Source organism: Trichechus manatus, unplaced genomic scaffold (assembly GCF_000243295.1).
Source record: "Trichechus manatus latirostris isolate Lorelei unplaced genomic scaffold, TriManLat1.0 scaffold00009, whole genome shotgun sequence".
Taxonomy (NCBI): domain Eukaryota; kingdom Metazoa; phylum Chordata; class Mammalia; order Sirenia; family Trichechidae; genus Trichechus; species Trichechus manatus.
The window spans coordinates 27,707,412-27,733,401 of NW_004443945.1; the positions used below are offsets into that span (position 1 = coordinate 27,707,412).

Genomic DNA, 25,990 nt, shown 5'->3' on the forward strand with positions numbered 1-25,990 from the left:
TCAAACTTAGAAAGATAAGGGTAAAATTCATGGTAACCACAAAGAAAGTTAACAAACATAAAAATAAACAGGAAAAACATAAAGTCTCAGCAAAAACAAAACCTACAAAAATGAAAGAAATGAAAAAAAATCCACAAACAAAAGGAACTCAGCACAGGAGAGTAAGAGGAACAAAGAAAACATCAGCACCACAAAAAAAGCATTACAATGCAATCCCACTCCTAGGAATATATCCTAGAGAAATAAGAGCCATCACACTAATAGACACATGCACAGCCATATTCATTGAAGCACTGCTCACAATAGCAAAGAGATGGAAACAACCTAGATGTCCATCAACAGAAGAATGGATAAACAAACTATGGTACATACACACAATCGAATATTATACAAAGATAAAGAACAATGATGAATCTGTGAAGCATGTCAAAACATGGATGAAACTGGAGGACATTATGCTGAGTGAAATAAGTCAATCACAAAAGGAGAAACATTGTATGAGACCTCTACTGTATAACTCATGTAAAAGTTTACACATGAAAAGAAACAATCTTTGTTGGTTATGAGGGATGGGAGGGATGGGGGGAACTAAATAGATAAGTCGTAACTTTGGTAATAGGTAAGGTAGGGAACTTTGGTGAAGGGTAAGACAGTACACATTACTGGGGAAACCAGCACAACTTGTACAAGGAAAGGTCATGGAAGCTCCATAGACACTTCCAAACTTCCTGAGGGACTGAATTGCTGGGCAGGGGGCTGTGGGGACAGTGGTCTCCGGGAACATCTAGCTGCGTTGGCATAACACAGTTTATGAAGACAATGTTCTACATTCTACCTTGGTGAGTAGCATCTGGGGTCTTAAAAGCCTGTGAGCAGCTGTCTAAGATACTACACTGGTCCCACCCCTTTGGGAGCAAGGGATAATGAAGAAAACAAGATACAAGGGAAAGACTAGTCCAAAGGACTAATGAACCACAACTACCACGGCCTCCACCAGACTGAGGCCAGTACAGCTAGATGGTGCCCGGCTACCACCACTGACTTCTCTGACTGGGGTCACAATAGAGGGTCCTGGACAGAGCTGGAAAAGGATGTAGAACAGAATTCTAACTCACAAAAAAAAGACCTGATTTACTGGCCTGACAGACTGGAGAAACCTGGAGAGTATGGCCCCCGGACACCCTTTTAGCTCAGTGATGAAACCCCTCCTGAAGTTCACCGTTCACCTGGGGATTGGACAGCCTCATAAAACAAAACATGACTAATAGGCACAGCAGTTCAGGGACAAGGACTAGTAGGCAGGAGGGGACAGGAAAGCTGGTGATAGGGAGCCCAAGGTTGAGAAGGGACAGTGTTGACATGTCATGGGGTTGTTAACCATTGTTATAGGGCAATATGTGTACTAACTGTTTAATGAGAAACTATTCTGCAAACCTTCATCTAAGGTTAAAAAAAAAAAAGAATTATTATGTGAGATCAAATTGACAACAGCAACTCAAAAGGTTTGATGGGAAGTGTAGGGGACGGTGAGTTGAAGACAATGGTGTTGGAATAATTTAGAAAAGGATAGTGAGAATAGCAGCACAGCTGGAAGAATGTAATCAATGTCACTGAATTGTACATGTAGAAACTTTGGTAGTGGTGTAACTTAGGCTATGTGTATTTTCACCAAAAAAAAAGTCCTCAAGGTCGAGAAGGGAGAGTGTTGACACGTCGTGGGGTTCTTAACCAATGTCAAAAAACAATATGTGTACTGACTGTTTAATGAGAAACTGTTCTGTAAACCTTCATCTAAAGTACAACAAAAAATTTTTTTTAAAAAGTATTCTGCATAAATGAATTAATGAATAAAGAATTAAGACATGGGGAATTTAAGGATCTCTACCCAATGGTAGCATAGTGGTTAAGTGCTACTACCGCTGCTAACCAAAAGGTCAGCATGTTCCAATCTACCAGGCGCTCCTTGGAAACTCTATGCGGCAGTTTTACTCTGTCCTGTAGGGTCACTGTGAGTCGGAATTGACTCCACGCAACGGGTTTGGTTTTGTGGGTACCCAACCCTGGTGGTGTAGAGGCTAAGCATTCGGCTACTAACCAAAAGGTCGGCAGTTCGAATCCACAAGCCGCTCTTTGGAAACCTTATGGGGAAGTTCTGCTCTGTTCTATAGGGTCACTCTGAGTCAGAATCCATTCAACGGCAAGAGTTTGGTTTGGTTCACTCAACACGTGAGGTCGCCAATGAGTTAGAAACGACTTGACTGCAACTGGTTTGTTTTTGGTTACCCAAGGTCATACAGCTTGACATAGCTAATATTTAAAAAAATCTATGACACCCAAAGAAGTCCAAGATATTATCTCTTATGATTATAAGAAGTAATCTATCTCAGCTGCACCAAGGTTACCTCTACTGGTGGGCTGGAGCAGGCTGGAGCTGGCTTGGGAGAGCCAATTCTGACCACTGCTTTCCGACTTCACTTTCAGAGTCATCACCTTGGTAGCTTGAAAAAGGTCATGGTGAGAGTATTTACACCATGGAAGTTGGCAAATGTTACAAATCAGAGCTTTCCCCCCAGAGTGCTGGTTGTCAAGCATTTCCCAGGAAATTATCGAGTATTTCCCATCCCCACTTCCTTGCCTATATAATGCTGAATGCACTTACATGAGATATCCATGCATCCCTGGGTGCAGGCCTTATTTTGCTACTTCTGTGGGGCTCACTGAGTCTTCAGCACAGTGCCCTCCTCTTGCTTTCTCTACTCTCTAAATCTCTAAATTTTTGAGCAAGTATCACAGCTCAATGAGGAGGAGAGGGTGGGGCAAAACAACAACAACAAAAATTGTGACTATTCAGCAAGCAAATTGGACAACATCACCAGGCTGTAGGTGGGGAAAGGGAACAACAGAATTTCCAAACAGCTGTGTTTCTACGAAAATGGGCAGTGGCTGAAAGTTTATTGAAATACAGTACTTGGTTGGCAGTCCATGACTTATCCCATGGAGGCATAAATCCTCTTGTTCTTTTTATATGAGGACAGGTAGTGCTGGACTGACTCTACCGATTATTCCCCAGGGGAAATTCAGTGGAACTTGTAAACTAAAATGTGAATACCTGAATATAAATTATATGGAGTGTTGTACAATAACTTCATAAACCGCCTCTTCCACCATAATATTAAACACAAGCTATATGTTCGTTTTCCTTTATTTTGTTCTTGCTTTACAGAGTATATTTTTGACACTGGAACATAAATTATAATTCCTCTCCTGTCATAAAGTTAAAAAAATTAAACCATACTAAATATTAATTAGATTTACAACAAATGGATCTCCTCAGATAGTCATGATTTTATTTTATTTTTTTTCTATTTGTTATTCTTCCAGCTCCTCCTCTCCAATTCATTCTCTCACAGTCTTTGTCAGGTTACCTGAGGGGGCTCCAGACATGCCATGCAAGATATTACCTAAAGAAAAGAAAGCAGGTGGCAGGATGTAGTAACTAGACCTTCTAACACAACTTATCTAAGGTTCTGACATATTGAGGGGGGGGCATTCTCATGCCTCTGTGATTGTGTGTATGGGGTGAGGGAGCATGTTTGTGCTTTGATGGTGATAGGGAAAGACACAATTCATAAAACCAGTTGTCGTCAGGTCAGTTCCAACTCATGGAGACCCCAGGTGTGTCAGAATAGAGCTGTTCTCCATAGGGTTTTGGAAGAAGAGTCCCAGGCCTTTCTTCCGAGGCACCTCTGGGTAAACTCAAACCTTCAAGCATTCAGCTAGCAGCTGAGGACCTTAACTGTTTGTACTACTGAGGGACTACAACATAATATATAAAGCTCTTGCTATGTTTCTGATGATTTATATTTGTTAGCTCAGTCGATTCTCAGAGCAGCTAGTTTGCATTATTATCCCATTATCCCATTTTTTAGATAAAGAAACTAAAGTTCAGGGGCTTTAGAAAGCTCACCCGTAGTTACACTAGTTGCAAAACTGAAATTTATGTACAGTCCATGAAATTCCCTGCGCCTTTGATTACACAAGGCTGCCTCCAATGAAGATAGCACACTAGTTGTTCTTCATTCTATTAAGACCTAAAAAAGAAGTCACTACCAGAATCTTGACTCAGCAGATTTCCCTTGGAAAGCTAATTTGTACATCCATCAAGAAAAACCTGTCTTTCACTATGTTCAACTCAAGGATCTTTTGCAATGTGCTGTTATCTGCAGGAATTAACCACGTAGTTTTCAAAGAAAGTTTAGTCTCCATTTTTTGTTATTATATAGTAACTTTTACTTATCCTCTCTTGATGTATTACTGTTTTCAGCAGGGCATCTATGACCTGATAGATGAAACCCTCACTAAGCATCCTGAAAAAATTACAGATGGAAGAACATCCCTCCTACTATGGCTTTAGGCCATCCCTTAATGGTTCTACTCCTAATCATCAGACTAATCCAGAGAATTTTCTTGCCAGAATTTCCTAAGGGAAAGTTTCCCTGGCTCTAACAAGAGAAAGGACTATTTTCTGGGCCTAATTCCCCGACACCTCTGAGTAGTTGTCTTCCTGACACAGAAGTGAATTTTTTCCCCTCAGTATGTTCTAAAACCAAAAATCAAACCTGTTGGTGTTGAGTCAGTTCTGACCCATAGCGACCTTATAGGGCAGAGTAGAACTGCCCCATAGGGTTTCCAAGGAGCAGCTGGGGGATTTGAACTGCCAACGTTTTGGTTAACAGCTGAGCTCTTAACCACTGTGCCCCCAGGGCTCCTAGGGTGTGTTAATTGGTTAGAACCTTCAGTCTTTACTGGCACTAATTATTGTATCTATCTCACCACTATACCTTCTCCATAAGCTACAGTCTGATTTTTCACATGTGGGCACTTAGAGGTAAAAACAAAGAGAAGCCTAACATTTATAAAATAGCAGGCAGTTTGCTATAAACTATTTGATCCTCACCTCATAAGAATCCTAGGAATAATGAGAAAATTGATCCCTCTTCCTCATGCCCTTATTGCTGATTACAAATCAAATGTTCTGAAATACCCTATAATTTTGTATGGAAGATTTTCGAAGTATCCTGGGATACCTTCTCAGTCAGGGCCTAGATTTTTTGTTTCGTTTTGTTTTGGTATGAATTTTAATACATACTCTATTTTCTTGCAAGCAGGAATAAAATTAAAGATTAAAATCATATATAGGAAAAAATGATGATTCTAAAACCGTAAACTCTTAATATTGTTCTTAACTTCTTGGCAGGCAAGGCAAAAATAAATTTAAGGATCCATAATTTTAACTGCGTGATAACATTCAAAATGAAACATAGCTACAATAGAAATGTAATGCAACTATTATAAGAGATATAACTTCTAGTGGACTTGGAAAGTTGAGGAAAATAGAGTTCCCTGAAGGTCCAGTAAAGCACAAAAACAATATATGATCAAGCAAATAGAGTAAAAGTTGGGAGCAGTAGGGACAAGATAGAGACAAGTTTTCACATCAACATCAAGACCAAAGAAGATTCTTGAGTTCCTCACAATGTTTGTGACATGTGGGTGTCAGAAGAAGAACAGAGTAGTTGGACAATGAATCTGGTCAGGCCATTCAATTACACATTCATTCATTCAACAAATATATATTGTGTGTTTACTATTTGTTAAGAACTGCTCTAAGCACTGAGAACATAGCAATAAATACACAGTCAAGTGATCTGCTCTCATGGGAACTTCCATTCTATTGTGGATAGAAGGAGTGAGGATGGATAAAGATAAGCAATAAACAAGGAAACATATGAATAAATATTTTATAACAGTGGTAAGTATAATGATGAAAATAAAATAATTTAATGTAATAGAATTAAGATAGTGGCTACATTGATTGGATAGTAAAGGAAGGCTTTTCTGAGAAGCTGATATCTGAGCTGAGGTAAGTAGGTTTTTCAGAATGAAGTCACTCAAGGTTTCTCAGCATCTTAATGAAATTTATCGAAAACTTCCAATTCCGGTAATGGAAGATACATGATTCAGAGAAAAATCTTCTACTGATCATAAGCAAAAAGAAAAAAATCTTCATAAAGTCATGCAAGAGTTAATAAGACAATCATGAATAACCAGGAACAGACAGATATCTACAGAAATGACTCCCACATTTGGAACCACTTTTGTCATAGGGATGATTGTTTATCTGAAAAAGGATTAAACCACTTCATGCTCTGCGATAAGATCAAAAAGGGATTTTCACCTAGGTAGTATTACTAGGTGGCATGAAGTCAGTTCCGACTCATAGAGATCCTATGTTCAACAAACGAAACACTGATTCATCCTGCACCATCCTCACAATTGTTGCTATGTTTGAGCCTATTGTTGCATTCACTGTGTCAGTTCACCTCCTTGAGGGTCTTTCCCTTTCTTGATGATCATCTATGTTACCAAGCATGTGTACTTCTCCAGGGACTGGTCCCTCCTGATAATATGTCCAAAGTACATGAGACAAAGTCTCCCCATTCTTGCTTCTAAGGAGCATTCTGGCTGTACCACTTCGAGAAAGATTTGTTCATTCTTCTGGCAACCCATAGTATATTCACTATTCTTCATGAACACCATAATTCAAAGACATCAATTCTTCTTCGGAATTCCTTATTCATTTCCCAGCTTTCGCAAAAATACCATGGCTTGGGTCAGGCACACCTTAGTCCTCAAAGTGTTAACTTTGATTTTTAATACTTTGAAGAGATCTTTTGCAGCAGATTTAACCAATGCAAATACGTTCTTTGATTTCTTGACTGCTGCTTCCATGGCCATTGATTGTGGATCTAAGTAAAATGAAATACTTGACAACTTCGATCTTTTCTTCATTTATGATGTTGTTTATTGGTCCAGTTGTGAGGATTTTTGTTTTCTTTATGTTGAGGTGTAATCCATACTGAAGGCTGTAGTCTTTGATCTTCATCAATAAGTGCTTCAAGTCCTCTTCACTTTCAGCAAGCAAGGTTGTGTCATCTGCGTATCACAGGCTGTTAACGAGTCTCCCTCCAATCCTGATGCCACATTCTTCTTCATATAGTTCACCTCCTCCGATTATTTGCTCAGCATACAGATTGAATAAGTATGGTGAAAGGATGCAACCATGATGCACACCTTCCCTGATTTTAAACCACACAGTATCCTCTTGTCCTGTTGAAACAATTGTCTCTTGGTCTATGTACAGGTTCCTAATGAGCACAATTAAGCTTTCTGGAATTTCCGTTCTTCACAACGTTATCCGTAATTTGTTATGATCTACACAGTCAAATGCCTTTGCATAGTCAATAAAACACAGGTAAATATCTTTCTGGTATTCCCTACTTTCAGCCAAGATCCATCTGACATCAGCAATGATATCCTTCGTTCCATGTCCTCCTCTGAATCTGGCTTGAATTTCTGGCAGTTCCCTGTTGATGTACTGCTGCAACCACTTTTGAATGATCTTCAGCAAAATTTTACTTACGTGTAATATTAATGATATTGTCTGATAATTTCCACATTCTGTTGGATCACCTTTCTTTGGAATGGGAACAAATATGGATCTCTTCCAGTTGGTTAGCCAGGTAGCTGTCTTCCAAATATCTTGGCATAGATGACTGAGCACTTCCAGTGCTGCATCCATTTCTTGAAACACCTTAACTGATATTCTGTCAATTCCTGAAGCCTTGTTTTTCCCTATGCCTTCAATGCGGTTTGGACTTCTTCCTTCAATACCATCAGTTCTTGATCATATGCTACCTCCTGAAATGGGTGAACATTGACCAAATCTTTTTGGTACAGTGGCACTGTGTATTCCTTCCATCTTCTTTTGATGCTTTCTGCACTGTTCAATATTTTGCCAACAGAATCCTTCAATATTGCAACTCAAGGCTTGAATTTTTCTCTTCAGTTTTTTCAGCTTGAGAAATACCCAATGTGTTCTTCCCTTTTGGTTTTCTAACTCCAGGTTTTTGTACATTTCCTTATAATACTTTACTTTCTTTTCAAGCCACCCTTTGAAATTTTCTGTTCGGCCCTTCTACTTCATCATTTCTTCTGTTTGCTTTAGCTACTGTATGTTCAAGGGCAAGTTTCAGAGTCTCTCTAACATCCATTTTCATCTTTTCTATCTTTTCTGTCTTTAATGACCTTCTGCTTTCTTCATGTATGATGTCCTTGATGTCATTCCACAACTCATCTTGTCTTCAGTCATTAGTGTTCAATGCATCAAATCTATTCTCGAGATGGCCTCTAAATTCAGGTGGGATATACTCAAGGTCATACTTTGGCTCTCATGGACTTGTTTTAGTTTTCTTCAGCTTCAACTTGAACTTGCATATGAGTAATTGATGGTTTTTTCTGCAGTTGGCCCCTGGCCTTGTTTTGACTGATGATACTGAGATTCTCCAACATCTCTTTCCACATATTCCTGTGTATTCCATCCAGCAAGGTCTATATGTATAGTTGCTGTGTATGTTGTTGAAAAAAAGTATTTGCAATTAATAAGTCACTGGTCTCACAAAATCCTATCAAGTGATCTCCAGTGTTGTTCCTATCACCAAGACCACATTTTCCAGCCTACCCATCCTTCTTCTTTGTTTCCAACTTTCACATTCCAATCCCCAGTAGTCAAAATCTTCATTGCATGTTTGATCAATTTCAGACTGCATAAGTTAGTAAAAACTTCAATTTCTTCATCTTTGGCATTACGGTTGGTGCATAAATTTGAACAATAGTCATACTAACTGTTCTTCCTTGTAAGCATTATCCTATTGCTGACAGTGTTGTACTTCAGGGTAGATCTTGAAATGTTCTTTTTGACGACAAATGTGACAATTTGTCACTGCTGGCATAGTAGACCATAAGACTGCTCAATTAAAACTGGCCATTACCAGTCCATTCCAGCTCACTAATGCCTAGAATATCAATCTTTATGTGTTCCATTTCATTTTTGAAGATTTCCAATTTTCCTAGATTCATACTTTGTACATTCCATGTTCCAATTATTAATGGATATTTGCAGCTCTTTCTTCTCATTCTGAGTTGTACCACATCAGCAAATGAAGGTCTCAAAAGCTTGATTCCATCCACGTCATTAAGGTCAACTCTACTTTGAGGAGGTAGCTCTTCTTCAGTAGAATTTTGAGTGCCTTGCAACCTGAGGCGCTCATGTTCTGGCACTGTATCAGAAGATGTTCCACTGCTGTTGATAAGGTTTTCACTGGCCAATTTCTTTTTTTTTTTTTAGAAGTAGGTCACCAGGTCCTTCTTCCTAGTCTATCTTAGTCTGAAAGCTCAGCTGAAACCTGTCCACTATGGGTGACCCTAGTGGTATTTGAAATACTGGTGGCATAGCTTCCAGCATCACAGCAACACTCAAGCCACCACATTATGATAAACTGACAGATGAGTGGTGGTTTCACCTAGGAGTAAGGGTAAATCAGAAAATTCTCAGCCCCAAACAAGATATAAACCCAGCTTTGAATTTCTGGGAGACTCTTAACCACTGAAATTGAATTAAAGTGACACCCTGTCATTCATGTCACCATTGGATTAAGTTAATATCATATTGCTTTGTCAGGCAAAGCAAATAAAACCTTCTCCAGGAAGTTACATCGTCTGATGACTCAAGTTATTTTCACAGATAATTTTTCAAATACAATATCCAGGACACAATCAAAGATAACCAAGAACACAGGAAGAAAAAACGGCATGAACACAAATAAACAATAGACAAGGGAAATCACCCAAAAGTATGCCCCAATATTAGATTTATCACACTCAGACATTAAAACTACACTTAATATGCTCAAGAAAATAAAAGTTAAAAGTTTCACAAGATAACTAAAGTACATAAAAAGTAACATAGTAGGTTTGAAAAAGAACGAACCACAAATTGCAGCACTGAAAAAAAATGAAATAAATAATCTAATAAATGAGTTTAATGGCACATTAGACCCAGTTGAAGAGTCAATTATTAAATTACAAAATATATCAGGAGAAAATATCTAGAAGGAAGCATAGGGAAACACAAAGATGGAAAACAGAGTGGGAAAAAAGATAAGACACAAAAAGATAAAGTGAAAAGATGTAACATATAGAAAATTAGAGTACTAACAGAGAAGAGAATGAGTAAGAAGCAATATTGGAAAAGAAAAGGGCTAAAACATTTTCCAAAACAATGAAAGACATCAACTCCCATATTTAAGAAAGCCCAATAAATTCAAGGAAGGATAAATAAAATACAATTTACGTCTAGACACATCAAAATTAAAATGAAAAAAGTCAAAGAAAATGAGACAAAAATTTTAAAAGCTGCCAGAAAAAGAAAAACACATTATCTAAAAAGGACCAACAGTTACAGTGGCAGAAGACCTCACAATGGAAACAACTGAAGCTAGTAAGACAGTGGAATGAATTTGGAATGTGTTGAAATATAATATTATCAACTTGGCATTTTACACTCAGTAAAAAATATTCTTCAAGAATAATGCTAAAATAAATATAGTTTGTATCAAACAAACTCTAGGACAATGAGTCACAAATAGACTCACTCTAAAGGAAAAACTAAAGAATGTGTTTTGAGCTATAGGCAAATATATAATCCTAAATGGAGGGTCAGAGAGACAGGAACAAATTAACAGTGACAAAAATAGTAAACATGCAGATAAATCTAAATTAACACTATCTGTGTAAAATGTTAATAAAACTGTTTAAAATACAAAAGAATGATAATACACAACAAAAATGTCATCTAAAAATGGAGGTGGGTGAATAGATTTTAAATGTCCTAACATTTGTCTTGTCCAAGAATAGGATATAAGTAGTAATTTATTACACTTTCATAAAACAAGCAATTTTTTTAATTTTTAAGGTAACCAATTAAAAATAGTAAAACTACATGAAACTTTCTAAGATTTAAAAAATCGAATCATAAAACTATCTAATCATTTCAAATGAAAGCAAGAGAAGAAAGAAAAAGGAACATAGAACGAGTGAAACAAATAAATACATGGTAAAATGTTAGATTTCACCCCAAGTAAACAGCAATTACATTTTTAGATGAACTAAATGCTGCAATTAAAAGACAAAGATCATCACATCGGATTTTCCAAAATCAAGTCATATGCTTTTTACAAGAAATACATATAAACCATAAGAATATAGAAAGGTCAAAAGTAAGGGATGGAAATATATCATGCAAACAGTAAACAAAATAAACCTTATATAGCTAAATTAATACCAGAAAAATTAAACCTTAAAGCAAAATCATTATTAGCAATAATTCAGAACATCTGGACATGGGGCCAAGACATCAAAATTTTAATAAACCCACTACTGATTCTTATTCACTCTAAGGATATATTTTATAAGGATCAAGGCCTGGAAAATATAGAGGAAAAAATAGCAAATCTCTTAGACCAGAGTCTCTTAATCTCGACACTATTGACATTTTGGTCCAGATAATACTTTGTTATGGGGGACTGTCCTGTGCATCATAGCATGTTTAGCAGCATCTCTGACATCTACCCACTAGATGCGAGTAGTGTCACCACCATTCCTCAGTATGACAATCAAAAATGTGTCCAGACATTGCCAAATGTCCCCTGGGGTGGGGGTGGGGGGCAAAATCCTCCCTGATTGAAAACTCTGTCCTAGACCAACTTTTTATTATTAATTTTCACAAATCAGCTTTGATTTTTCAGGCAGAGCTAAGCAACCATCTTTGTTAGGTAAAATTCATAACCATCCATCCATCCATCCATCCATCCACCCATCCATCCATCCAACAAATATTATTGGGTACCTGCTTTGTGCCAGGTGTTTGGAAAACATCAGTGAAGAAGAGACCAAAATCTCTGCTTTCATAAACCTTAAATGGGAAGGAGGGGGGCATGGTAGAGGACTCGTCATCTAATGAAAATCAATGCCTAAACAGGCTGCACAAGGGCTACATTACTGAATTTCACTCAAAGCTTCTCTTTAAAATCTTCCTTATTTTTGTTTTCATTAGATTTACTCCCTGAAAAATAGTGGCCCTGATTCTGAAATTATTTAAGCTCTACTTCTATCACAGGGCAGAAAAAGACAGCAGCACTTACTCTCTGACTTCATGAGCAAATAACTTTATCTTTCCTACCTCTCAACAAGTGGGATGGGTGTTACTTAAATATTGAAATCTCTGTTTTGAAGGTAATCAAGGCATCCTCTTTATCTCCCAAACCACATTCTTCAGCTATTTGGCTAAAAGAATAAAATCTCTAAGGGTAACTAGTGACAGACAAACACTGTTCATCAACTCCCATACCATGTGGAACAGGGTCCTTTGCAGCACTCAAATTTTTCATGCATCTAGAACCAGCCCATTTTTCATGCATCTAGAACCAGCCCATCTTTCATTCTGATAACAGCACATACAGAAGCAGAAAGTCAGAACTCAGATTATTTAATTTAGCTAGCCAGGGAAAAAGTTATACCCCCTTAATCAGGCCCTCAATTTTTGAACCAGAGTTTTAACAAAACTATTATTGCATTCAAGGCAATATTTTATGAATTTTCTCTGTGCTTTTCATTTCAAAAAGTCTATCTCATGAAATTTTAGAATCAGAATGGTGAAAGGCCCAATAACATATAATTCAACACCTTCCTCCTTGCCCACCAGCCATAAAAGAAACAGCAGAAAACATGATCTCATTCTCATAAAAGTAGTGACAGGCTAGGCATTTAGTCAAGTTTTGGAACTCACTAATTCTATATTGGCTAAGTTTACACCACTTACATAAAACTCCAGAGCCCACAAGGGGGTTTCCATTAGAAAAGCATTGGCTTCTGTCCCATTTTTTTAAAGGTCACTGAATGTTGCTTTAAAGGTACGTCTTCTAATAAACAGAGCCACTGAAGGCAGCACTGACAACCAAAGAAAAATATACTACTTTTAAGTTAAGGCCAAATTTTGGAGAAGTGTTTAATGAACTTCAAGGATAGTTTTCCTCTATCGTGAACAGAGACAGAAAATAAACTATAGATATGGGAACAAGAACAAAGTGGATCCCTACTGTTCTTATTCAAAAAAGGCAGAAAGGCTAACTAGAATTTCTCATGGATATTTGAGTAAAGTGTATACTTCAAACCAAATCACTAGATTGTAGCAATATTTGAGCATGTCCTTGACCGCAGCTTTATGGAAATATCCCTGCCTATCATTTTTAAATTTCATGCTATTTTCTAACCATCTTGCAAAAAAGTTTCAAAAATTTTGATACAAGGTAAACATCACAATTTTACTTTCCCAAGGAGTTTCTTTCCCACAATTGTATTGCACTTTCTAGATCACGTAAGAACATTTTGATAATGGACATGTTGAAATTTGAAATAAGCATTCTCCAAGTGTTCAATCAATTTTACAGAAATATTTCTTAATCAAAAATTTAATAGTCTCCCAAGGAGTACATGTGTGCATGTACATATATTTGTGTGTAATTGCTCATATATGGAAATAATTCTATTCAAAGCAGGAGAGCTCACTTAGAAATGGTGTCCTCAAAAAAAAACATGTCTTTCTTCAAAATAATGAAAAGACACTGGCATCATTTGTGAAATACTTAGGCTTTATGAATCTGACAAGTATAAGAACACAGTGACAACAAGCTAGGGTCTATACCTTGCTAGATGTCAAGTAAGTATCTGAAGTCAAGGACATCATAGCAAAATATGCTTAGGCTGCGGTGGATCAAAATCAATCAGCACTAGCTATGAATAGAGAAGTCATTTAAAACTAAAAACATAAAGAAAAAGAAGAGACACCAGGATAAGTAGTAGGCAACAAATCAAGTAAAGAGTCTAAGAAAAGGGGAGTTCAGTATCAAGGGGTCTGTTTTCATAAACTAGGTGATCCAAGAGGCAGTGGAAAGGAGAGGACAGAAATAGATTAGGGAAAGATTCAGGGAGATGGTTTGTTCTGCTTTATTGCTTGACCAAAGTAGGCCAGAAGAATATAAATGAGTCTACAGAGGGAAATAACTTGGGACAGCTATTAGAGCAAAGAGTACGTGGGAATAGGAAACAGTATGATCCTAACAGAGACCATGTTGCCCTTGTACACACATGGGTACAGATGAGTGTTACCCGATGGTCGGCAGTAGAATTACTCACATGCTCTGATGGCTTGGAAAGCCTATAAAGACCACCCTACATTTGGGATGGAATGAGTAGCAGGGAACTCCAATCAAACTTTAAAATGAAAAGAAGATAACATTTAATATCTATCATGTCCAAGCACAAGCTGTTGTTGTTAGTTGCTGTAGAGTCGGCTCCAACTCATAGTGACCTTATGTACAATAGAAAAAACCATTGCCCTGTCCTGTTGGCATGTTTGAGTCAATTGTTGCTGTCAAGCACTAGTAAAGGATTTATAAACATCTTTTCTTTTATTACCCAACATAATTTGTCATTCAGATTTTATCACCAATTCCATATTTCAGAATTCTAACATTAAAGGTAAAAGAAAAAGAATAATGAGAGTTTTGACCAACTAATGAGATTACATACAAGAAGAACAATAATTAAGGATTGAATTTAGGCAATTTAGGATTTATATTTAAATATCTTGCTGGCCTCAATAGTATTATTTGGTATGTAGGTATGTCGATATTTTAAGTTAATGTAAAGAAGTAGACATAGATATATTTACAATGAAGTTCCTTATCCTTAAAATTTAACTAAAGATTTTGCATCCATACATGCTCTTCTGGTATATTTGCTGAGCACCAACTGCTGTGTCAGATACTTTTCCAACAATGTTACAAAGCAAGTGTTATTAATACCCCCAAGTTACAGAGGGGAAAAAACAAGGCATAGACTGATTAAATTATGTGACACAGGTCACAAAACTGGTAAATTATTAGCTAGGCAAATTTAATTTTTTTTCGGGGGTTGGGGGCTGGCAACAGCAGATTCAAAGCTTCTCTTTGTTATACAAATGATTTGTGCTTCTGGGAAAGTCGGGTGTGTGTGTGTGTGTGTGTGTGCGCGCGCACGCGCGCGTATGTGTGGTTTCTCCTATGTTTCTCATACTGTAAAAAGCGAAAATTCTTTCATTATTCTCAGATTTGAATTATGATAAATCTCAAGAATTTCTGAAGGAAAAAAAGAGGACATTGATGAAATGGAATAGGTGGCTATAACTATTATCCCTCCATAAATAATCCAAGCATAAATTTTCTCATGACACTACCACTGCATGAGGCTATTTTCCCTTCTATTCTTTTTTCTTATGAAAACACTATGTGCCTACAAACCTTAGGGAGATACAAATACCTAGAATTCTTAACTCTGACACAGAATCTGTTTATGGAGTCTACAGACTCTAATGAATAAATTTAAAACTGAAAGCAGCAACTGTGGAAAATGTAGCAGTGGCTATGATTTACATCTTTTTAAGCACACTTTTTGAGTGTCTACTCTCAGCAAAGCACTTTCCCACACACTATCACATTTATTCCAGTTACATTCTCTTATTTGTGTCCTTGGAAATGTTTTAACAAAACCTTGGTTTCACTTCCAAACTACAACCACCCAATGTAAATGGGGAGTTTTATGAAAACAAAGCTCAGATACAATTAGAAGCAATATGGTGAAGATTTGGCCTCCACAAACTTACTCCAAAATAAAATGCTAAAAATTTCTCCAAGTTTAGATTGGCTGTTGAATACATGTTTAAGAAGTTATACCAATGGCATATTGTATTGCATCGGGTACCTACATAACATAGCTGAAGAAATGTAAGACAAACTAGATTAAGCCACATACAAAACTCAGCCTCCAACTTTATAAGCACTCCTTTCATACGTATACCAAAATCCTAGTTTCTGTGTGAAGTATTTTTCATAGTACACAAGAACTCTATTGTTCAAGGAATGTTCCTTGAGTATCATTTTTTGTCAAGGACACAGTTAAATTCTCAGAACCCAAACTCCCAGTGAGATAAGAGAAATGTCTTATTTATTTGTATAGCATAACACTGACTGCCCCTGCCTATCACTCCTGAGACAAAGAATGGATTCCTTAGTTATTTTTCTCTCAGAGACAGTGTGATAATATGGGAAGAGGCCTGGACTTGTAGCTAAAAGTCTTGAGTGCAAGTCCAAGCTCTACCCCTGCTTGATACTTCAGGCCAGTGGCTCTGCAGGTGTGGACCAGAACATGCAACAGAAGCATCACTTGAGAATGTAATAGAAATGCAAATTTTTTTGCTTCCAACCTCCTGCATCAGAAATTGTGGGTGTGGGGTTCAGCAGTCTGGGTGTCAACAAGCCCTCCATGTGATCCTGATGCACACTCAAGTTTGAGAACAACTGCTTTAGGCATATAACTTCTCTGGAGCCTCAATATCCTCAGCTCAGAACAGGAATAATGATACCCAGTCTGTCTTCTTCAAAGGACTATTGAATATCAAACAAATTTCATAACATAACAAAATTGCTTTGCAAGCTTGAAAATTACTAGGTAACTGCAAAGTATTACTTCAGCAAGATAACTTTTAATGCCATTTCTCAATCTGAAAAGGAGTCATAATAGTTCAGGTTGTTAGGTGTATTGCCAATGAAGGATTCTGACCAAGGTGAAGTTTTCTGTTACATCTGCAATGTTTTATATGTGATATTTTGTTATAAATTTTGCATCAAAGACAAACCTCATGATGCCCCCTGGTGATGATCATTAAGACTTTTTCTCACTTTTGTCAACTCAATTTTTTCTTCAAATGATTGCACTTTAAAAATAACTGGACTCCTGAGGAAAAGAGGTACCAGAGAAAGAAGGCTTTTGTTTAAAAGATAAAAAACAATGATTTTTTTCAAGGGAACTAAAAAATTCATAACTTAGTTCTCCCCCTGTTAAAAGCATTGAATCATAACTGCTTCAGAGACTGAGTTTTCTACCATTTCTTTCAGAATCTACAGAAAGAAGTTGGTAACGTTTTCTTACCCAAAATCCCACTGTGGTATCTTATCCAAAACCCTTCTGCAGCAAATAACACCAGTATGTTGTTTTCTCATCATCAAAATTATGAAGGCAACTGGTCACTTTCCCCTTTTGTATTTAAAATGCAACAATAAAATTATCACCTACCAGACCCCTCCCTTCTCTTTCCAAGCCAATTAATGCCAGTTTCTTTAAATTTTTCAAACTTAAATATCTTTATTTATTTTTATTATGATCTCTCCGGGGTCCATTTCAATTTCTACAGCTCTCTTCAAACACCAACTCCAAAGTTTCTACAGGGCAACATCCATATTTGTTTTCCTGCCTCCCCAGTATTTCCTGAGGGTAGGAATTCCTCGAATCTTCATGCCCAGCACTTAGAAGAGAGCTTGGCACAGAGAAGGTACTCAGTAAATGTTTGTTGAATTGGATTGTCCTATACACATCACAAAGAAGAGTTATTATAGAGAGGTACTAAAGCTCATCGTTCTACTGGAGTCTAACAATTTTCTGCATTATCTGAACAGCTAACGGGCAGCGTTTCCATACATTGTCCACTGTCCACCACAGATGATATTTCAGAAATGTTAACTCTCCCAAAGAGAGATTCAAATAAAAGTCATTTCATTTCAGATCATCCTTTTCCTCAGAGGCTTGTTTGTTCCAAAATCGAAGTCCAATTGCAGCAATAAACAAAAATGTAAGAAAAGGTAAATAGATGATGAAGAAAAGGTAGAAGATCCAGCCATTATAAATCACATATTTAAAGAATATTTGTTTAATGAATAACGTTCAAAATATAATGTTAAGAGAAAAACAAGAGGCATACTCCTATATACAGTACACTTTCAATTTTATGATTTTTAAAGTGCGCATATAAATATGAGATGTTTGAAGGAAAAAAAAAGACAGTGTTTATCTCTGGGTGGTAAACTTAAAGGCACCTTACATTTTGCTCTGTTTATATTGGCTTATTTTTCAAATTCTCTGCAATGAATGAATGACTTCTATAATCAGAAAAATGGCATTTACAAAAGGATATCTGAAGACAAGAGAATTAAATGAATGGAAAGTCCAAAGTTATCTTAAAATAAATCTTAACTACTTAATTATTCACCCAAGAAGCAAGGACACTTTGCAAGCTCTTAAAATGAAAAAAAAAAAAGGCATGTCTTAGAAATTGGATACCAAATAATTTTATCTGCGGCACTGAGAATGTACTAGAATTGTGCAAACATAGATCAAGAAAGTCAGCCCCAGGGTTTTGTTTCGTCTCTACTAATCTTTCTCCTACTGATGACATCTCTTGAATACTTGCATAATAATTCCTTAAAAAGAAACTCTTACTGGGAAATTAAACATAATGAAGGAAACCAATCCAGATGTAAAGTGAAAAAATATTTTAACAGACATTTTTAAAAGACACAGATGGAGGAGCTTTTGAATGGAGACTTTACTTTTATTCTGTATTTCTGTATTGCTTGAAATTTCAAGCAGAATGCATAATTTGTATAATTTTTATAAATAAAAGTTTAAGTCAAGGAAAGACAAAATACAAGTAAAGGAAGTAAAATCTCAATTTACAAGATCTGACTACATGATAATAAAAGAATCAATGTATTTCTAAAACAACTAATTCACTTTGTAATCATCATGACATTTTTCTTACTAGTTAAATAATTCAAAAACTCTTCGGATTCAACACATATTTACAATATTTACAATAATCCCATTGTCTTACTGCACATATCCATTTTAACGTATACTGTTGTATGAAAATCCTGGCAAAAATTACAGTTATGAATATTCAAAAGCTATGTGAATAATAAAAAATATACTGCCGTGAAATAATGGCATTTTCCAAATAGCACACCAAATTGCAGGCCAGAAAATGACAACACACTCTTCAATAAAGACCTATTAAACAAAAAAAAAAAAAAGAGTACCCATGAGGCAATAAAATAAACCAATTCAAAGCACTTCACAGAATACAATTTAAAATATTTGAATGAAGAGTACAATTCTGGATAATAGGTACATAGAGTTGCATTTTACTCTTTCCTTTGTTTTTGTGTATGATTAAAATTTTTCATAATAAAGGAAGTTTTTAAAACTTGTGCTATACAAGACTAATGCTTCCTATTAACACCAGTAGACAGTGGATGATCACTATAATTATGTATTACTATTAGTATATCGGAGCCCTAGTGGCACAGTGGTTAACTGCTAACTGCTAACCAAGAGGTCGGCAGTTTGGATCCACCAGCCGCTCCTTGGAAACCCTATGGGGCAGTTCTACTCTGTCCTATAGGGTCACTATGAGTTAGAATCAACAACAGCAATGGATTTGGGTTTTTGTCTTTGTTTTTGTTTTACTAGTGTATCACTATGGATATATGGAGCCCTGGGGATGCAGCAGTTGAGAGCTTGACTGTTAACCAAAAGGTCGGCAGTTTGGATCCACCAACCACTCCCTGGAAACCCTATAAGGCAGTTCTACTCTGTCCTATAGGGTCCCTGTGAGTCAGAATTGACTCAACAGCAACAGGTTTGGTTTTTATTGATATATGCTATATATAAATATATAATAGTTTCCATTCACTGAACATTGACTATACAAAATCCTTTGTAATCATCATCTGATTTAACAAACTTGTGAGGTTAATGGTATTAATATTCCCACTTTATAGATGAAGAAATAGACTGAAAAGTTAAGAAACTTACTTGAGATTACAAAGTTAGTAAATGAGAAAACTAGGATTTTAAATTTGAATATATAACTTCAAAGTCCATGCTTTTCATTTCTGTGCTGTTCTTCTTCCTAGAAACTATAGCCTGGTTGGTTGTGTTTAAAGTTCACTGCCATTACTTTGAAACCTACTCTCTATCACTGATAATCAGAGCATGATCTAGAGTCAGACTTTTATTCTCTGTGTTCATCACTTGCCCCCATCGGTTGTCCCAACTATCAAATATGCAAAACAAATGAATTTGAACCAGTTGGACCAAAGCTAGGATGAGTTCACAGAATATGCTATTTCAGAGTGTTTACTAGAGGCTTTTGAAATAAGTACTATAAAGACAAACTACTTCGGATCCTCTCAAAGTTAATCTAGAGTCACGGGACCTGAACTAATGGTATTTCATAAAAATTGTAAGTAAAGAATCACTTTGTAGAAGACGTAGTCAATTAATGATGCTACTAAGGTGGATACTAAACATAATTGCAGAGCTTTATTTAGATTTACTCATTTAACAAGTGTTTATTGAGTTGAAATTCAAGACACATTGGCTATAGGGATAAAAAAGAATATTCCTTCTCTTTGAAAGCTTGCAGTCTAGCGGCAAGACAAATGTGGAAAGAATTACTCCAGTGGTTGGTACAACGGTACCATGGAAGAGGTGGGACCTGAAGGCCACTTTGAAGGTCAGGGAAGGAATCACAGGGCAAAAAGAACTGCACTAAGATTTACAGGATGAATACAATCTTGTAGAGTTTACCAGGCCAATATTAACAACACCCAATTGTTACTAAACCTTCAAAATGATATACTTTTTCTAAAACACAGACATGACACTCATTTTTCATATTTGAGCCGTCATCAATGTAAAATCTTGCTCTAGTAGGTCAAAAGGTCCGAAATCTTAAATCAGAAAAAATAATTAATGTATCAGCAACTATTTATCGACTATCTTCTGGATTGATGGGCTTTTAAATACTACCTCGCATGTACAAACCAGGCTTCAAACTGGTTCATTCGGGTTCGAACCCCTGAGAATTTTCATTTCCACCCCATATATACTGAATCAGAATCTACATTTTAACATGGTCCCCAGGTGATTCCTATGTATAATAAATTTTGAGAACCACTGCTCTACTAGTGGAGACTTGGTGGCGCAGTGGCTAACTGCTAACCAAAAGGTCAGCAGCTAACCAAAAAGTTGGCAGTTCAAATCCACCAGCCACTCTTTGGAAACCCTATGGGGCAGTACTACTCTGTCGTATAGGGTTGCTATGAGTCAGAATCAACTCAAAGGCAACCGACAGATTTGGGTTTTTTTGGTTAGGCTCTACTAGTAGTTCTCAGAATTGGTCCCTAACCGGCAGCATTAGCATCACCTGGGAACTTGATAGAAATGCAAACGAACCAGTTTGAAGCCCTGGTACAAACAGATTTTAAGATGCAACATGAAAAACTGTCATGTCTTTCACAAAAGTTAGATGTTGCCAAGACCAAGTGCTTTTCAGATACTTGAAATAAAGTCAAATTTATTTCCAAATGGAAAAAAACGTACATTTTTCATTGTTTATGGCTTAAAAACAACTAACAGAAGTGTTGTCTTTCGATTAATTACAAGGGGCAAAAATTTATGCTGTGGAATGTAATATTTTCATAAAGTCTGAGGCGACCAAAAGTAGTGTGTAACAAAAAAACATTTAATTATATCGGCTATATTATTTTTGCTAGCAATCCGAGTTCGCTTAGTTCAAACAAGTTCAGCAGCACAGAACACAATGGAAGAAATGAGGAAAAGCGGGTTTTGAAATTCCAGAACAAACCAAATCTTTGAGTCATTTGTATAAGTCAAGATTTCAATTACCACAGGTTTTACTGGTTGCCTGTATTTTCTATTCCCAATAGCATAAACAAAACTATTTTTCAAGTATAATAGAAAATTGACTCTACTTACTTGGGGTGGAAAAACCTGAACAATATTTCCAGCTATGTCTAGGATTCTTAAGTTTGTAAGATCACAAATGCCCTATGTCAGGAAACAAAAGAAACAGATATTTTTCAAAACGTAATACTTAGAATCATAAATATTTCTTTTAAGTTCAGACTTGATGGAGGTGACCATCTTTTTTAATTACCTGATCATCCTCGGTACTTATTTCCCAAGGAGATTGCTATGTCCAGGATTGTCAGATTCTTTGAGCTCTACATTTCCTCTGACATTCCGACATTATATGATGGCTAAGAGTTAGACTGCTTCTGGGTTCAAATCTCACCTCTGACATGAGCTATGTAACTATGGGAAAACTTTTTTATCTCGTTTTGCTTCAGTTTATCCATTTGTAAAATGGAACTACCTCATAGGGTTGTTCAATAGATTAAACTAGTACTAATTGGAAAGTGCTTACTAGGAGCTATTACTTAGAGAGCATTCAATAGACATTAAAAACTCATTGCTGTTGAGTCGATTCTTACTCATAGCAACCCTATAGGACAGAGTAGAACTGCCCCATGGGGTTTCCAAGGCTGTAATCTTTACGGAAGCAGACTGCCACATCTTTCTCCCGTGGAGCGGCTGGTGGGTTTGAACTGCTGACCTTTTGGTTAGCAGCTGAGCACTTAACCACTGGGCTATCTAAAATAGAAAGAACTTTTGAGAAACAGAAAACAGATATAACCCTGAAAAGTTGTCTGTATTGACAATTTCACCAGCATATATTATTCATCTATCTCATACTTAGCACTGAGCTAACAAAATCTTTTCCTCGTAATGGAAATAAAACCTATGAAGGCTGTCTCTATGTACATGCCCAATGTGACTGTGAATTACCATAGTAACCACATGGTTGTTACAATGCATCTGAGTGCTGGTATTTCTACTACCAAGCAAAGACTAAATACATGTAAAAAACCTGTTGCTGTCTAGTCAATTCCTACTCATAGTGACCCTATAGGACAGAACAGAACTGCCCCAGAGGGTTTCCAAGGAGCAGCTGGTAGATTCAAACTGCTGACCTTTTGGTTAGCAGCCAAGCTCTTTTAACTACTACGCCACCAGGGCTCCAAAGACTAAATACGATTGTTTTTATTTAATTAGAAACATCAAAAACTTTTTTTTAAAAAATTGAAAACTAAAGATAAGATTTACTAAGTGGTTCCAATCACTTATAGAGACATTTCTGAAATGTTACTCTTGTTTTGATAGCCCAGTCTCTCCCTGGGGAGATGATATGTCTTTTTATTCATGCCAGTAATGTTTTCCTACTCAGCCTTATCACATTCTATCACAGATTGGGTCTCTGGAAGCAGATGCTGAGATGGAAATTGGGGTACTGGATGTTAATAACAGACCCAATCTTGTGAAAGGGAGAGGCATGAAGCAGGATTGAGCAGAAGGAGAAGTCGAGGTGTGATGCAGACCCAATAGAGTGGGGAGCTCTGGAGTGGGTCTTGCCCATCCAAGTTGTCTTGCATTACAGAGAAATGGCCAATCCTTTATATCCCTGCCTTGTTCAGTCACAGGATGTGGAATGATCCAGGGAAAGCGTGATGTTGGGCAAAGAAGGAGGCTATCTACAGCTGAGGCAGACCCTAAAAGAGCTAACAGATGGAGGTTGTCTGCCTCCAGCATTCCCTACAAGTGGGCAGTAAGTCCTTGAAGGGGATTTGGCATCCACAGCTCATGTAGTCCTCTTCTTACAACCCATGTGGTCTTTCACAGGCTCTTCCTAGTATTGAGTTAGCTACAGAGACTTTCAGACTCCCAATACATTCTCTTCTCACAGTATCCAGATATTAAGATTTTTCTGAGAGAAAAATGAAACAGTAGAGGTATTCCAAGTCTTTTTCTTTTTTCCATTTATATGACTACCATGTCAGTTTGCTTCTTTTTTTATTCCTCAATTTACTTTATGACATGCCTTCCTTCTATCTAATGAATTTTAATTTACATAAGGAAGGAAGTTAAACCAGACAGGTTCTGAGCAGGAAACAGTACACTCAAACTAGAAAATCTGAGGAGTTTAATAAAGGCACTGTTTATAAAAGTGTGGTGGGGTAAGCGTCCCTAAACCCACAAAGTTACCAGAAGCTAGCAACAGCAGGGAGTTTTTTACGTCCTTATGCCTAAAAAGGCAACAGGAGGGGCAATTGTCCATAAGAGGACCACCTGACATTAGTTGTGGCCTTTAAGAAAGGCATGCAGCTATCCCTCAACATCCTGCCCTGGAGAGTACCAGGGAACACCATCTGGTAATGACTCCTCTTTTGCCCTTTCACTTCCTGCTAGTGCCTTCCATTCACGATACCAAAGAGGAAGTCAGAGGACAAAGCAACTCACTGATGCCCATACAGGTCAGTCTTCCAAGCAAAGTGCAGGTTGGAGTAGGACGGAGAGTGGATATGGAGGAAAAATGGAAATATCTAGCACATATTCCAAAGCCAACATATACTTCTATTTTGTCCTGCGTAGAGTTGTCAGATAAAATACAAGCCACTCAGATTAAAATTTCAGATAAATGATGAATATTCTTCTGTGGAGTATGTTTCAGGTAATATTTGAGATATACTCATACTAAAAAATTATTCATCATTATCTGAAATTCGTATTTAAGTGCGTATCCTGTGTTTTTCTTTGCTAAATCTGGCAGCCCTAGCTATGTAGAACAATACAAGCTATAATCCTCCTCTCTCAAAAGAATTTGGGAACTGACTACATCTAATCTGAGGGAAACACGTTCTGGGTACTCAAAGGCTTTTTACTCAGGCACCCAAATCTATTCTGTAACCATCCCCATCATTCTGTAATGAGTTTCTCCCTAGCAGAAGAAACTTTAGATCTACGTTTTGCTTACCTCTGGCAAATCGTCAATGTTGTTCCTGGCCAGAAGTAGTTTCTGGAGCTTCTTCAAGAACTTAATCTGTCCAGGTATGCAAATAAGCTGATTGTAGTTAAGTTGTAGTTCAGAAAGATTCTCAAGTAAACAAAGTTCTTTAGGAATGCTGGCTAGTTGGTTATAGTTTATGGTCAAATATGAAAGACTATTTAACCTAAAAAACAAAGTATATGAATGAAACACAAGAATAAATCCATTGTACAGAAGGCACCACTTATCAGAAGCCATGTGTCAATTCATTTTTTTGAAGCTCATCTGAGTCTTACTTAAGTCAAGTGCACAACTACTGTGACCATACAAACTAAAATTTAATTTTTTAAGATCTGAGCCCTGGTGGCGTAGTGGTCTACAGTTCGAATCCACCAGCCGCTCCTTGGAAACCGTATAGGGCAGTTCTACTCTGTCCTATAGGGTCACTATGAGTCGGAATCAACTCGACAGCAACGGGTTTCAATCGAGCTATAATCAGATAGTTTATTTTAAGAGTATTTTATGTAATCAAAACCTAGTTTTAAAATAAAGAAAATTTTATTTTGATTCTATAAACATATACATATGTGAGCTCATGTATATCTTTATCTCCATCTATACCTGTATTTATCCAGTACCAAACAGGTGTGAGTATCACTTAGTTGCTGTGAAAGATTAAAAAAATGGATCAGCCACAAATTCTGCCCTTATAGATATCATAGTTTACAAGGAGCTATTAGAAACAGCCGAAAAATGGAGACAGAAAATGCCATAAATAGGGAGAAAAAGATTAAGGATATTGGAGTTATGTATTGCAAAATGCTCCTTAGAAGCGACAATGATGAGACTTTGTCTCACGTACTTTGGACATGTTATCAGGAGGGACCAGTCCCTGGAAAAGGACATCATGCTTGGTAAAGTAAAGGGTCAGCAAAAAGAAGAAGACCCTCAATGACATGGATTGACACAGTGGCTGCAACAGTGGGCTCAAACATAGCAACAATTGTGAGGATGGTGCCGGACTGGGCAGCATTTCCTTCTGTTGTGCATAGGATCACTATGAGCTGAAACTGACTTGATGGCACCTAACAACAAAAACAACAATTGCAGATACAGTAGCAGACAATGTCTGAAGTATATAACAAGCTTTTTAGAAAAGTTGACATTTTAAACTTAGTCCCTAATAATAGAACTTGTAAAATTCAAGCAACAGGAGGAGTTTTAGAATAGAGTGTTAGTTCACACAGCCAGAACACAGGCAACCTAGAATTAGCTATACAACAACTTGGACCTATATACTTTGTAATCCTATTTTTTCAGTGAAAGCTTTCATTCATTTTTCTAACATATTCTGACAATTGAATGCCTTACATTATATAATTATACAATTCCTTTGGACTCCAAAAGAGA

General features: G+C 36.9%; 1 protein-coding gene across 2 annotated transcripts in view; it reads right to left on the minus strand.

The window, feature by feature from the left end:
* Positions 1–25,990, minus strand: part of LRRC69 (leucine rich repeat containing 69) — a 99,577-nt gene that overhangs the window by 56,756 nt on the left and 16,831 nt on the right. Inside the window, exons 4-5 of one of the 2 annotated variants that reach the window (XM_004370780.2) lie at positions 24,569–24,764; positions 21,673–21,744 (exon numbers count right to left, since the gene is read on the minus strand). The exons of the other annotated variant lie outside the window; for it this stretch is intronic. Of the exons in view, the coding sequence (XP_004370837.1) occupies positions 21,673–21,744; positions 24,569–24,764 (268 nt within the window). The remainder of the gene's footprint in view (positions 1–21,672; positions 21,745–24,568; positions 24,765–25,990) is intronic. 2 annotated transcript variants of the gene reach the window in all.